The 13,937-nt window shown below is 42.6% G+C and overlaps 1 protein-coding gene and 1 non-coding gene across 13 annotated transcripts in view; both read left to right on the top strand.

Annotated features, from left to right (window-relative positions):
• The window catches only part of CELF5 (CUGBP Elav-like family member 5), a 76,940-nt gene that overhangs the window by 49,493 nt on the left and 13,510 nt on the right, over positions 1–13,937 (top strand). For 7 of the 12 annotated variants that reach the window (XM_074204866.1, XM_074204877.1, XM_074204875.1 and 4 more), the window contains exons 3-5: positions 7,167–7,215; positions 12,564–12,692; positions 13,243–13,322. In XM_074204866.1, coding sequence (XP_074060967.1) covers positions 7,167–7,215; positions 12,564–12,692; positions 13,243–13,322 — 258 coding nt within the window. Of the gene's footprint in view, positions 1–7,166; positions 7,222–9,314; positions 9,318–9,372; positions 9,384–10,631; positions 10,642–12,563; positions 12,693–13,242; positions 13,323–13,937 lie in introns of all 12 variants that reach the window. The other 5 variants (XM_074204872.1, XM_074204869.1, XM_074204874.1 and 2 more) reach the window with 2 other exon arrangements.
• Positions 4,970–5,076, top strand: LOC141503593 (U6 spliceosomal RNA). The gene has a single exon (XR_012472939.1). It is a non-coding gene; the product is annotated as a U6 spliceosomal RNA (small nuclear RNA).

Here is a 13,937-nt window from a genome sequence, read left to right as displayed (position 1 = left end):
TGAAGATATAAGGTGTAGGGGTGGCTAGGTGGTGCAGTGGATAGAGTACTGGCCCTGGAGTCAGGAGTACCTAAATTCAAATCTGGCCTCAGACACTTAATAATTACCTAGCTGTGTGGCCTTGGGCAAGCCACTTAACTCCATTTGCCTTGCAAAAACCTAAAAAAAAAAGATATAACGTGTGTCACTAAACCACAAGTATTATAGTTTTGGGCAAGGTTCCCTAGATTTTTCCTGGCAGTGTCATTTGTACCTACATAAATTATTAAACCTGGGTAATAGTTACCTGGTTTGAAAAGTTTTGGAAAGTTCTTTCTCATCTACTGGATACATGTCCTAGGAAAACAATAGGATTTTCTCTTGCTGTCATTACAACAAAAATTAGTTGACCAAAATGTTGGTGAAGCTGTGAATGGTCCAGTCTTCTGGAAAGCAATTTGAAATGGTACCCTCAAATTACTAAAATATGCATACTCTTTGATCCAAAAATACCATTGCTAAGGTTCTACTCCAATGAGATCAAAGAAAGGAAAAAGATCCATATATATATACAAAAATATTTATAGCAGACCTTTTTATGGTGATTCAGAACTGAAAATTTAGGGGGTGTTCATCAGTTGACTGAATCAGAATGGCTGAACAAATTATGGTATATTGATATAATGGAGTACTACAGTGTTTTAAGAAATGAAGGGGGGGGCGGCTTGGTGGCACAGTGGATAGACCACTGGCCTTGGAGTCAGGAGTACCTGAGTTCAAATCCAGCCTCAGACACTTAATAATTACCTAGCTGTGTGGCCTTGAGCAAGCCACTTAACCCCATTGCCTTGCAAAAAAAAAAAAAACCTTAAAAAAAAAGAAATGAAGAGGATGGTTTTAGAGAAAACTGAGAAGATTTGCATGAACTGATGGAAAGTGAAGTGAGAACCAGGAGTCCAAGTTGTACAATAACAATAAGATTGCAAAGGCAAGCAATTTTGAAAACAAAATTCTCATCAATGTAATGACCAATCACAGTTCCAAAGGACTCATGATAAACGTGTTACCCACCTCCTGACAAGAGAGATGATGGTCTCTATTCTAGGATGTGAAGAATTCTTTGGATCCTGACTTTGTCATCCATTGCATTAGTTAACCTTTGGGAAGCATCATGGTTCTGGCGGCATCCAGTTGAGCTGACTGGATATTATTGTAGTTCCAACTATAACAACTCAAAGATGGAAGGTCTAAGAAGAAAGAACAGACTAACAATTAGACCATCAAGAGACAGGTTAAGATGTACCAGATGGTTGAATAAGGTTCAAAGACAATCAGATACCATCATATTTCCAACATTCCCAACTCAAACATGGAAGGTCTGAGAGGAGAGACCACAGTGATTATTAACCCATCGAGTGACAGATTAGAATGTCCCTGATTGTCAAATCTTTATTCATAGCACAAACTAGTGTTTGCCCAGCATTGATGATGTGCCATGGTTGCCTCATTGATACAGGAGGAATTGAAACCATTTAAGGTCAGGAGACTGCTGCAGTAGTCAGACCATCATCAATAGTCCCATTTCCTAAAAATCAGGTCTTGGGATGGAACAATTCTAGTAAAATGCAAGTGAGAAGGATACCTTGCACAACGTACTCCTCCCTATAAGAAGCATGATTGCATAACACACCTCCAATCATTTGGTTGGTTGGTGTAGTCATCTTCAATATGAAGGACAATAGTAATAACTTTGTGTTGTCTGCAAATGTGTTGAATCACAATGGAGATATACAATTTGATGAACAAAATGTAGTTGTAGGTTGTACAATAATATTTGGGTATATTTGGAACTACCCAAAAAGTAGTCATTGATGTTTCAGTGTTAATTTGAAAGGAAGTCACTATTGGAGTGCCAGAGAAATTTGTGTTTGACCCTGTAATAAATGAGTAGCTTAATAAATAAAATAGATAAATTAATATTGTTATTTAATTTTTTAAAAAAATCAATGGCTAGAACATAGTTGTCTAAGTAGCACAGTAGCTTGAGTACCAGACATGGAGTCAGGAAGACTTGAATTCAAATCTGGATTCAGACACTTACTAGATGTGTAACCCTGGACAAATCACTAAACCCTGTTTGCCTCATTTTTCTGATCTGTAAAATGAGCTGGAAAAGGAAATGGCAAACCACTCCAATATCTTTGCCAAGAAAATCCAAATGGGGATCACAAAGCGATGGGCCTGACTGAAATGACCCAACAACAACACAGGCATAATGATATATTTATCAAATTTACAGATGACACAAATCTAGGAGAGATAGCCAATATGCAGTATAACAGAATCAGGTTCCAAAAAAAGATCTCAACAGACTAGAATGGCAGGCCAAATCAACTAAGATAGTATCTGATAAGGATATGTATAAAGTCCTGCACTTAGATTTAAAAACTTAACTTTACAAGTACAAAATGAAGGAGCCCTGATTAGATGCCTTAAAAAAAATGTGGACTACAAATTCAAGATGAGTTGTCAGTATAATATGGCATTTGATAGATATGATATGGCAGCCTCAAAAAAAAAGATAGCCCCATTTTAAATTGCATTAAGATACAAGTATTATCCAGGATAAAGGAGGTGCTATTTGCTCTGTTCTCTTCCCCTGCTAGATCATGTTGAAAATATTAGGAAAGACATTTATAAACCAGAAAGTGTCCAAAGGAGAGCAAGACAACTGGGATAGGGAATGACTTCAAGATCAGACCATATGAAAATCAGGCAAAGGATGAAGGGATTGCTTGGCTAGTAAAAAAAGAAGACTTCAGGATTTGCATGAACTGATGCTGAGCGAGATGAGCAGAACCAGAAAAACATTGTACACCCTAATGGCAATATGGGTGTGATGATCAGCCTTGATGGATTTGCTCATTCCATCAGTGCAACAATCAGGGACAATTTTGGGGTATCTGCAGTGGAGAATACCAACTGTATCCAGAGAAAGAATCATGGAGTTTGAACAAAGACCAAAGACTATTACCTTCAATTTAGGGAAAAAAACCCATTATCTTATGTAATTCTGCTATTTCTTATACTTTATTTTTCTTCCTTAAGGATATGATTTCTCTCTCATCACATTCAACTTAGAGCAATGTACACCATGGAAACAATGTAAAGACTAATAGATGCCTTTCTGTGGGGGGATGGGGGAGGGAAGCAAGAATAGGGGGAAAAATTGTAAAACTCAAAATAAATAAAATCTTTCTAAAAAAAAAAAAGAAGGCTTCAGGAGACATAACCATTGTCTCCTATATTTGAAGGGTATTCATATGGAAAAGCTCAGTTATCATTTATCTCCATTCCTTCATTTATTTTCATTTTCTTGCTATTTACTGGGTCATCTGGTACTGCCTACAAATATGCCAATATCTCCTCCTTGCTGAAAAAACCCTTACATGATGCCCCCAGCTCCTGCTAATTATCGTTCTATAATCTTGTCTGCCCTTTGTGACTGTTTCTAGAAAAGGCTATCTATAGGGGCAGCTAGGTGGCGCAGTGGATAAAGCACCCACCCTGGAGTCAGGAGTACCTGAGTTCAAATTCCGTCTCAGACACTTAATAATTACCTAGCTGTGTGGCCTTGGGCAAGCTACTTAACCCCATTTGCCTTGGAAAAAACCTTTAAAAAAGGCTATAATAGGTGTCTCCCTTTTTTCTCCTCTCACTGTCTACTTAACCCCTTACAATCTAGCTTCTGACCTCATCATTCACCAGAACTCTCTTCAAAATTACCAATTATTTCTTTGTTATCAAATCCAATAGCTTTTTCTCAGTCATTCTGTTTGTCCTTTCTGCAGCCTTTGACATTGTTGATCACTTTCTCCTTGAGACTTCCTTCTCTCTAGGTTTTTCAGGACACTACTCTTTTTTTATTTTGGTTCTCCTCCTACCTCTTTGACAATTCCCCTTCTGCCTCCTTTGATAGATCCTCCTCCAGATTACAAAGATGTCCTCAGGGCTCTGTCCTGGACCCTTTTCTCTTCTCCCTCCTTACTACTTCATTTGATGATCTCATCAATAACTATGGGTTTAATTACTATCTCTAAACTGAAGATTCTCAAATCCACTTTTCCTGCCCCAAACTTTCTGCTGACCTTTATCTTGCATCTCCAGCTGTCTTTCAGACATTTCTAATGGGATATCCAGTAGGTATCTGAAGCACAACATGCCCAAAATTCAATTCATTTTTCTCCCTAAACTCCTTTTCCCTTTTAACTTCCCTATTACCATCAAGGACAACTTTTTCCAAGTCCTCCAGCTCCCAACCTAGGAGTCATCCTGGACTCCTCACTATCTTTCACTCCCCATATCCAAGTCGTTACCAAAGTCTGTTGATTTCATCTTTGTAGTATGTCTCAAAAATACCCCTTTCTCTCCTCTGACACTGCTACCTTCTGGTTCTGTACTTTTTTTTGGTTTTGGTAATGGGTTAAGTGACTTGCCCAAGGTCACACAGCTAGGCAATAATTAAGTATCTGAGATCAAATTTGAACTCAGGTCCTCCTGACTCCAGGGTCAGTGTCTGTCCACTGTACCACCTGGCTGACCCTTCTATACTTTTTGACCTCATGCATTGGACTATTGCAATAGTCTTCTGGTGGGTCTGGGGGCAGGTATGTGGCATAGTGAATAGAGTGCTAGGCCTGGAGTCAAACCTGAATTCAAATCTGACCTCAGACACAGTAGCTGTGTGACCCTGAACAAGTCACTTAACCCTATTTGCTACAGTTTACTCATCTGTAAAATGAATTAGAGAAGGAAGTGGCAAACCACTCCAGTTTCTTTGCCAAGAAAACACCCAAATGGAGTAATGAAGAATCAGACACAAATGAAATGACTGAACATCAATAACTTTTCTGGTGAGTCTATCTGCTTCAGGTGTCTTGTCTTCCCAATCGAATCTATCTTCTATTTAGCTGCCAAAGTGATTTTCCTCGTGCTCGCTTCGGCAGCACATATCCTAAAATTGGAACAATACAGAGAAGATTAGCATGGCCCCTGCGCAAGGATGACACACAAATTCATGAAGCAAAGTGATTTTCCTCAAGTGTGGGTCAATTTATGCTACTCACCTACTCAATAAACTCCAGTGGCTCCCTATTACCACCAGTATCAAATTTGAAATGCTCTGTTTGGCATTCAAAGTCTGTGTTTACCTGGGCCCTTTCCTACCTTTATGATCTTCTTACACTTTCTCTTCATATATTCTTTAATCTAGTAACACTGGCCTCTTGGCTATTCCATAAATAATACACTTCCTTTTAGAATTCCAGGTATTTTTTTTTGGCCATCCCCCATTTCTGGAATGATTTCCCTTTTCAACTCCATCAACTGACTTCCCCAGCTACTTTTTTTTTTACTTTCACTAAAAACCTTGTTTTTATTGTTAGATCTGGGTCTCCCCAGCTACTTTCCCATCTAAAATCTCATCTTGCATAAGAAGCCTCTTCCAAACCCTTTGAACACTAGTATTCCCCCCCCCCTTAATTATGTACCTTTTTATAGCTTGTTTGCCTGTCATCTCCTTCATTAGACTGAGTTGTTTGAGGACAAGGATTGTCTTTTGCCTCTTTTCTATCCTCTGATCTTAAGATAATATCTAGCCCATATTAGGCACTTAATAAATGTTTATTGAGTGACTCAAAGTTGTAAAAAGGCAGATTTAAGTTTGATATAAGGAAAGACGTGTTAATAATTAAAATACTCTGAGTTGGGATGGCTTAGCTGGAAAGGCAGTGAGTTCTCTCTCATTCAAAGAACTTTTGGAGAAGGCTGAATGGTCACTTGTTGGGCAGTTACTTGGAAAAGGAGATTCTTGCTCAGGGAGAGTCTGGATTGAACTAGATGACACCTAAAAGAATCTGAAATTTTGTGAGAATATGGATACACTCACCACTTCCCAAAGACAATTCCCCACTATTTGCACCCACTCCCAAGCCTGCTATAGGTCCCCTTCTGCCTCTGAGTGCCACCAAGAGGATCAGAGCAAATTAAAGGATAAACAGATAGATGTTCCAAAGACCCTTGTCCATAATGTAGTGGTCACCCATCGGGACCCCCACAGCTAAGGAGTGTGTCTTCTTGAGCAGAGATGCAGAAATGCCTTCAGACAAAGCTCCAATGGTGAGAGGATGGTACCACCAGGGAGTCTAGGGAGTATCTATATGTCAATGGATAGAAATATCTACTGATTGGGATCTAGAAGGAGGAAGGATGGGCTCTTTGAGCAATAGGTGGTCAGTGTAAGGACAGGATTCAAATCCCTTTGTCCATTTTGCCTTAGAAAGGGATTCCACACTATTATCGAGATCCCTGGTGATGTTCTTCTAGTAGTCAATGGTTCTTTCTAGCTCTGAAAGTCTATTTTATGGGTACTCTCATTCTAACATTATTTGATTCTAGATTGTATATGGGGCCCCAAACATTTGTGATTCATTTCAATAACTGTATTTATTTTTGACATTGTAGGCAATGGGTTTAAGTGACTTGCCCAAGGTCACACAGCTAGGTGATTTGTGAAGTACCTCAGCTGGGATTTGAACTGAGGTCCGAAGTGATGGCTTGACTTCGGGGGCTGGTGCTCTATCCACTGCACCACCTAGCTGCCCCCATTTCAATAACTTGACATAGATCTATGACCCAAGGATTTCTCTCCAGAAAGGATTTCAAAGCTTCTAAGTCAGAAGAATTCAGGTTTTATACTTAGCATACTCATTCTGCCCTTATATGTGTGGGGTTTTTTGGGCAGAATCTCTAATGCTTTCCCTTCCAACTGAAGGCAACTAGCCAAAAGCCAGGTAATCTAGATGGTCATGCCTTCACCTATAGCAGCCTATAGCCGCCTCTGCCTACCTCTGTGGCAGGTGGATGGGACTATTGCAACCAAGTTCAACCCTGCCCTATACCTCTGATCCTTCAGAACTAGGTGAGTCCCTCACAAATTGACAGGTTCGTCTTATTGGACCTAAGGGGGGGGAGGGGATTAAAAAAGAGAGAATCTTTTGCCAAAGGAAAGTCAAATCCCTCCTCCTCAGGAAACTGGTCCAACTGGCCCACCTGACACCATGGATTTTCCTATCAAAAGGACTAGAACCCTCCCTAACTTTCGCCCTTCTCTGTCTCTGTCTCTGCAGATGGCGCGACCAATCCAGGTGAAGCCTGCGGACAGTGAGAGCCGTGGAGGTACTTGTCATCTCTCTTAATTTCCCCAACCCTGGGGGGAGGTTATGAAGATTCCATTTAAGAATAATGTTGGTAACACACTTTTGGACAGGGCCAGGCTGAAAGGAGAGAGAGAATAGAATAAACGAGAGTGGGGAGAAATAGAGTGGAGGGAAATAAAGCTAATACTAGCAACTGAGGGAAAAATATTGAAGTAACTTCTCTGGTGGACTTAAGATAAAAAAAAAGCAACTCACCCCAGAGACAGAGCCATTGGAATCTGAACACAGACTGAAGTATAGTTTTTTCTCTCTCTATTTTTGAGGTTTCCTATCTTTTGGGAGGATTATGTTTACTCTTATAACATTCAGTTTACATCAATGTGTGGCATGGAAATAATGTAGACTGTCAGACAGCCTTCTGGGGGGGGGGAGGGAAGGGAGGAGGGGGGGGGAAATTGTAGAATTCAGAGCCTTGCAAAAAATGATGGGTACATATTACTATTGTAAATAATTGGAAAACAAATAAAATGTTAAAATGTTAAAAACAAAAAGAATAATGTTGGTAAAAGAATGCCTTCTGTGGGGGTGGGGGGAGGGAAGCAAGAATGGGGGAAAATTTGTAAAACTCAAAATAAATAAAATCTTTCTTGAAAAAAAGAATAATGTTGGGGGGGTGGGGGAAGCTAGGTGTTGTAGTGGAGAGAGCACCAGCCTTGGAGTCAGGAGTACCTGAATTCAAATCCGGCCTCAGACACTTAATGATTGCCTAGCTGTGTGACCTTGGGCAAGTCACTTAATCCCATTGTCTTAAATGAAATTTAAAAAAAAGAATAATGTTGGGGCTCCCACCCCCAGTCAAGGTTTAATATTATTCCCTATTGGTCACCTACTATTGTACACATACCCAGCTCTCTGGTCTTTCTCCAGACTTCAGTTTGGATCATGGGACTTGGTCCCTATTTTCTCAATCCTTAGACAAGGGGTTCACTCAGACATGGTCATTGTGGACTTTGTCTCTTTAGATCCTAGAGTCCTCTTGGCCCCTCAAGTCCCTCTACCCCCCCCAACTCCTACAGGCCTCTAACCTCCATCCTCCAATTCCCAGTAGTTTTCTTAATTCTTTAGATCCCCACTTCCATGGTCCTTCACTGAGCCCCTTGACCTGTCAGTCCTCAGTCCTTGGTCCCCTTTTCCTCTCTCCCAAATGCCCACTGTTTTCTGCCAAGGATCATTTGGACATTTATAAAAGCATTCTTGGATTATATTTGGTTGAATGTTTAATGAATTCACTCCTAATAATCTCCTAGATTTATTGAATTTTGAGTCCCCTCTTCATGGTTGCTTTGGTAATGCCAGAACAATTCTGTCCAAGGCCCAAAGGTTCTCTGCCCTACATCCTCATGGACCATACCTTGAGGATTTACCAAGATTGCCAGGAAAAAGAAACAGGGATATATAGAAAATGACTTTTATTTAGAGTCAGGAGGCACAGATTCAAATCTTAGCCCCACCACTGACAATCTAGGTGAATTTGGGAAAATCCTCCCTAGGCCTCAATTTCTTTCTCTATAAAATGAGAGGGATGGACAACATAGTCTTAGAAGTCCCTCACAAATTGAAAGTCTGAGATCCTATGAAAGAAATGTTACTTTGAACCAAACTTTACAAAAGTAGCCTTTGTCAGATAGAGTCTAGATAGTGTGGTTTGAAAAATATGGATCCCATGTAATTGATGGGAAATAAAATATTAAATCATAAGTCAAAAATAAAGAAATATACCTCATATAGAATAAAATACATACCTCATCTAGAAAAATACAGCAGGAGCAGCCCCAACAACACTTCAACTCCTGCCAGGCCTTTTTGACCTAGCAGCTCCTTCCTAGCTAGGGAGGGAGGCCTTGTTAGCATCAGGGAAAGTACAATTCATAGGGCAGGTAAGATTAGGGGAGGGAACAGGGAAAGAGAAGCAACCTGGGGCCTGGTTGACCAAGGTCTGCTGGCTTAGTGGAGCTATGTGGCTGGTGTTCCTTGGCCTGAATTATTTAGCTTCTACTTCACACCCTGGTCAGTCCCTCCCCACTGGCTCCAGAGGCCCCGAATCCCCCTTTCTTTTAGGCAGTGCCTAAGGTCCATCCCAGCCCAGACACTTCTCCCTTCCAGGGCTTTCAGGTAGCAAGCTTAAGAGTCCTCACAGAGAGGCAAGGTTCTCATCTCTGCCACTTATAAACTGGAAGAGTGGGCAAAGGACATAACCTCCCAGGGTCCTAGCACAGAAAATAGTCTCAGCTAAAGCTTTTCCCCAAACTCCACTAGGTCCCTGTTAGCCTCTGAGGGGCTACTGGGAGAGGCAGAAATCCCCAGATAGAAGCTAAGCCATTGAAGATCCTTTCATTCTTCATGGGGAAGAATAAGGATGGGGAAGGAAAAAGATTGAGAGATTCCCTAAGGAATCAGAGGTTCCCCATCTTCAAGGAGAGGGAAGAAGAGGATTTGCTTCGGGTCAGGTGTACCTCACATCAACCTGGGTATAGTAAAGAGAAGCATATACCAATATAATTGGTTGCCCCCGGGGTTTTCTGAGCAGTGGAGAGGGGGTTTTGTCTGCCTCCTCAAGACATTGGTCTTCATTGAGAGAGGTAGAAGGGAGACAGGTTCCCAGAATGACTCTTGGTGTGTTTGTCTCCTTTCAGGTTCCTCTTTTTTGTCTCTGCCTCCCACAGTTCAGACCTTCACCCTCTAATATTTTCTATCAGGGCTCCACCACACAAGATGCTCTTCTCTCCTCTCCTCCATGCCCTCCACTTCCTTCCCCCACCAACCCCACCAATGATAGACAAGAATGGGTTTCCATGGCAATGCAACTCAACATTGAGGGAGAAGATAAAATGTTCCTGACTGTTGGACAGCGCAGGAAATTGCCAAAGCCAAGAAGGGGAAAAAATGGGGGTTGGGTGGGGGGAGATGGTCAGATGACTCTGAGAACCAATAGGAGATGGAGCCCTTGCCCATTACCTCCCCTGGGTTTAGACCCGATGCCACCCCCCAGCTTTGGCAGCAAATGGGCCAACCTGTTGACTTCATAGGGAAAAACAGATTTTAGGTAATGGAGGAGGCAGAGAAGGAAGCCTGGACAGAAGATGGGGATGGGCCCTCTCCAGGCATCCTAGAGCAGAGGCTTCTGGTAAGGTCTCCATCCTGGGAGTGATGGAGGAGAGAGATTATGGAACCCCAGATTCTATTCCTGGCTCTCTTTGACCTGGGACAAGTCCCTTCCTCTTTTGGAACCTTTTTTCCATCCTATAAAATAATAATTGAACTAAATGGTCTTTAAGTTACTTCCCAGCTCTGACATCCTATATTCTAAGGACCCTCCCAACTCTGATGTTCTGAGTTCAAAGGGCCCCTTCCAGCTCTGACCATCTGGGTTCTAAGGACCCTCCCAGCTCTGACATTCTGTTACATTTTCTAAAATCCTGTCTAAGCCCAGTAGCCTGCATTCTAAATTCTAAGATCACCTCCTACTTTGATGTTTTATTCTTCTGTGATTCTGTGGTAGATAGAACCTCAGAGAGGTGTAGTTAGACGAGAAATTTAACAGAAAAGGTCATGAGAGTTTTAATAGACCCTCACAATGAATTAGCAGTGTGATGTTGAGGTTAAAAAAAGCAAATATCTACTTTAAAAAGAGGCCTAAGTATTCCAGAATAAAGAAGGAGTGGTCTTATTCTACACTCTCCCGATCATGCCTTATATGGAATATTTGATGTAATTCTGATCACTGTATTTAGGGAAAAGGTTGATAAACTGGAGAGGGAATAGAAGAATACAACCAGGACATTGAAGGATATGAGAATTGTGAAAGAGGAATATTTAGCCTGGAGAAGGGAAGAAAAGAAGTGATTTATATTATGCCTATTACATGCTGGGCTCTGTGTTAAGTACTTTTCAAATATTAACTCTTTTGATCTTTGCTAACAACATTGTAAAGTAGGTGCCTTTTTTATCTCCATTTTACTGCTAAAAAACCGAGGCAGATAAATTAAGTGACTTGCCCAGGGTCACACAGCTAGAAAGTTCCAATTTGAAGCCAGGTTTTCCTGAGCCCAGGTCCATCAATCTGTCCATTGAACCACCAGCTTCCACCTAGAAGATGTCTATTTGTCAAGTCTTTGGAGGGCTGTCACCAAAAGACCCTAGAAGGTAGAATAACAGGTTGCGGGTAGAAGTTGTAAGGAAATCAATTGAGGCTTGATGATGAGATCCTGAGAATGAGAGGGGTCTCAAAATGAAAGGGGCTGCCTCAGAGAGAGCAGAATCCCTTTGAGGTGGAGGTCTTCAAACAATGGTTGGTGGACAGCCACTAGCCAAGAGTGTTGTGAAAGGGGGATTCTTGTTGAACCAGATGCCCTTGAGTCTCTTTCCAACCCTGAAACACTATGATCTAGAGAGAGGAACCCAGGAGAAGATAAATGGGAAGATGTCCTACAAGGAAGGGAGAGAGTGCCAGAGCCACCTCAGGGCCCACATCTGCCAATCCAGACCCTAAGCAAAGTTTGTCAGGCAGATAATATTAGTCTCCTTATAGAGAGGGGGCAGAGTTAGTTGACTTGGCTACAGAGGACAGAAGAAGGAATAAGATTTCAGTTCGATATAAAGAATGTTCTATGAGATACAGTGAGAAAATATTAGTTTGGGAATCTGCTTGGATTGAAATCTCAGCTCTGCTTCACACTCCTGGTGTGATTCACTTTTGCAGGCCTCAAGTTTCCTCACTTGCAAAAGAAGAAAGTTGGCCTAAAAATCTATAAGATTCCTTCTATGTGGAGTCAGGAGGACTTGAATTCAAATTTAGCCTCAGACACTTATTAGCTGTGTGATCCTAGGCAAGTCACTTAACCCAATTGCCACTAAAACCCCCCCAAGTTTCTTTCTGTGAATAATTAAGGATTTCCCACAGTTAAATGGGCCAAGCAAGAGAGAATGAACTCCCTATCACTGGAAGTACTGAAAGAGAGCCTGGACTCCAGACAAGAAGGTTAATGAGATGTTGATGAGAATGGAAGCTTGGACTGGGTGGGAATGCCAGCTCTGAGATGCTAAGATTCTATGATATTTCCTCCTTTCTGAAGAATCAGAAGTCTGCCCCTCTTCCTACCCCCATGTCCTTGAATCTGTGCCTCATCATCCTCCACTCCCACCCCCAGCCAATTGCCATCCCTCCTTCTTTCTTGGGGGAAACAGGCCCAGTACTAGTGTCTAAGAAAAGGTGATAAAGCCCAATCAGGATCTCTTTTGGGGGCACTCTTTTCTGGTACTGGAATGCCTGACTCTGTTGAGGCTGATGTCTCCATCTCTCCACCACAGGGGACCGGAAGCTCTTTGTGGGCATGCTGAACAAGCAGCAGTCCGAAGAGGATGTCCTTCGGCTTTTCCAGCCTTTTGGGGTGATCGACGAGTGCACAGTGCTCCGGGGACCTGATGGGAATAGTAAAGGTGCCTCTTGTGCCCCTACAAGGGAGGGAGGGAGCCTCTTGTGGTCCTCTAGGGCATGGTGCTCTGTTGCCTCTCCATCTTTCTGCCTATCTGCTCGTCTGCTCATCTGCCTGTCTGCCCACCTGCCTGTCTATCTGCCTGTCTGCCTGCCTTCCTGTCTGGCTGACAATGTCTGATTGTCTGCCTACCTTCTTGTCTGTCTGTTTTCCTCCCTGTCTGCCTATCAATCTATCTATCTGTCTGCCTACCTACCTGTCCATCCAACTGTGCCTGGTTCTCCATCTGATTATACCGACTGGTCTCTGTCAACATCTAACTATCTCAGTCGGCCTGGCTGACTATATGTGACTGATGGCCCCTGTCCCTGTAGGGCTGCCCAGCTCTGGTCATTTGAATGTCTCACCATATGATTGTGTCTGTCTGTCGCAGCTTTTCTTTGTGATGTTGAAAGCTGGTCCTCTCCCTCCCACTAGCCACCAAGGCATGAGAGGGGAAGGAGAGGAAGAAGGTAACTCTGTCTCACCCTCCCATCTGTCTTGTTTCTCTACAGGCTGTGCCTTTGTGAAGTTCTCGTCACACACGGAAGCCCAGGCTGCCATCCATGCCCTCCATGGCAGCCAGACAATGCCAGTGAGTATGAGATGCCAGAGATTTCCTCCTTTCTCTGGGAGATAGAAGGAGTGGAAGGGGGACACTGGGGCTATAGGTTGCCCAGTCCCTCCCAGTGCACCTAGGTTGGGCAAATCCCAGAACCAGAAGATATGGCCCTTAATCCTGACTTTGCTGCCAATCCAATAGATCTTGAAAAAGCTCCTTCTCTCTGAACCTCCATTTGCTTATCTTTTAGAGGCCACTGGCTTGATGGCCTTTGAGGCCTCTTCCAGATCCAGTGGTTGATGTATAAGATGAGTCGGTGGACATCTCTCTATACTGGATGCCATAATGGGAGAGAACAGGGCTGGGCCCCAGTTCCTGCCCTCAAAGAGTTCTCAACAGAGAACTAAGACGGGATAACTGGGATACATGATAGGATGGGACAAAGACCACAGGAAAGATACGGACTTGGGACCCTGAGGAGGAAGAGGTTATTGCCCATCTTGGGGATCAGTCACGTACAGGGAAGCTATAGTCAGTTATAATTGATTGGCACTATCCAAAGACATGCACCCAACAGAGACAGCCCCCACCTTGAACCCTATTCTTATCCCCACAGCCCCTCATCCTGAAGTTTTGCCCTGGGAAGGG

This window comes from Macrotis lagotis, chromosome X (assembly GCF_037893015.1).
Source record: "Macrotis lagotis isolate mMagLag1 chromosome X, bilby.v1.9.chrom.fasta, whole genome shotgun sequence".
In the NCBI taxonomy this organism is placed as follows: Eukaryota; Metazoa; Chordata; class Mammalia; order Peramelemorphia; family Peramelidae; genus Macrotis; species Macrotis lagotis.
This window is presented reverse-complemented; position numbering and strand designations above follow the sequence as displayed.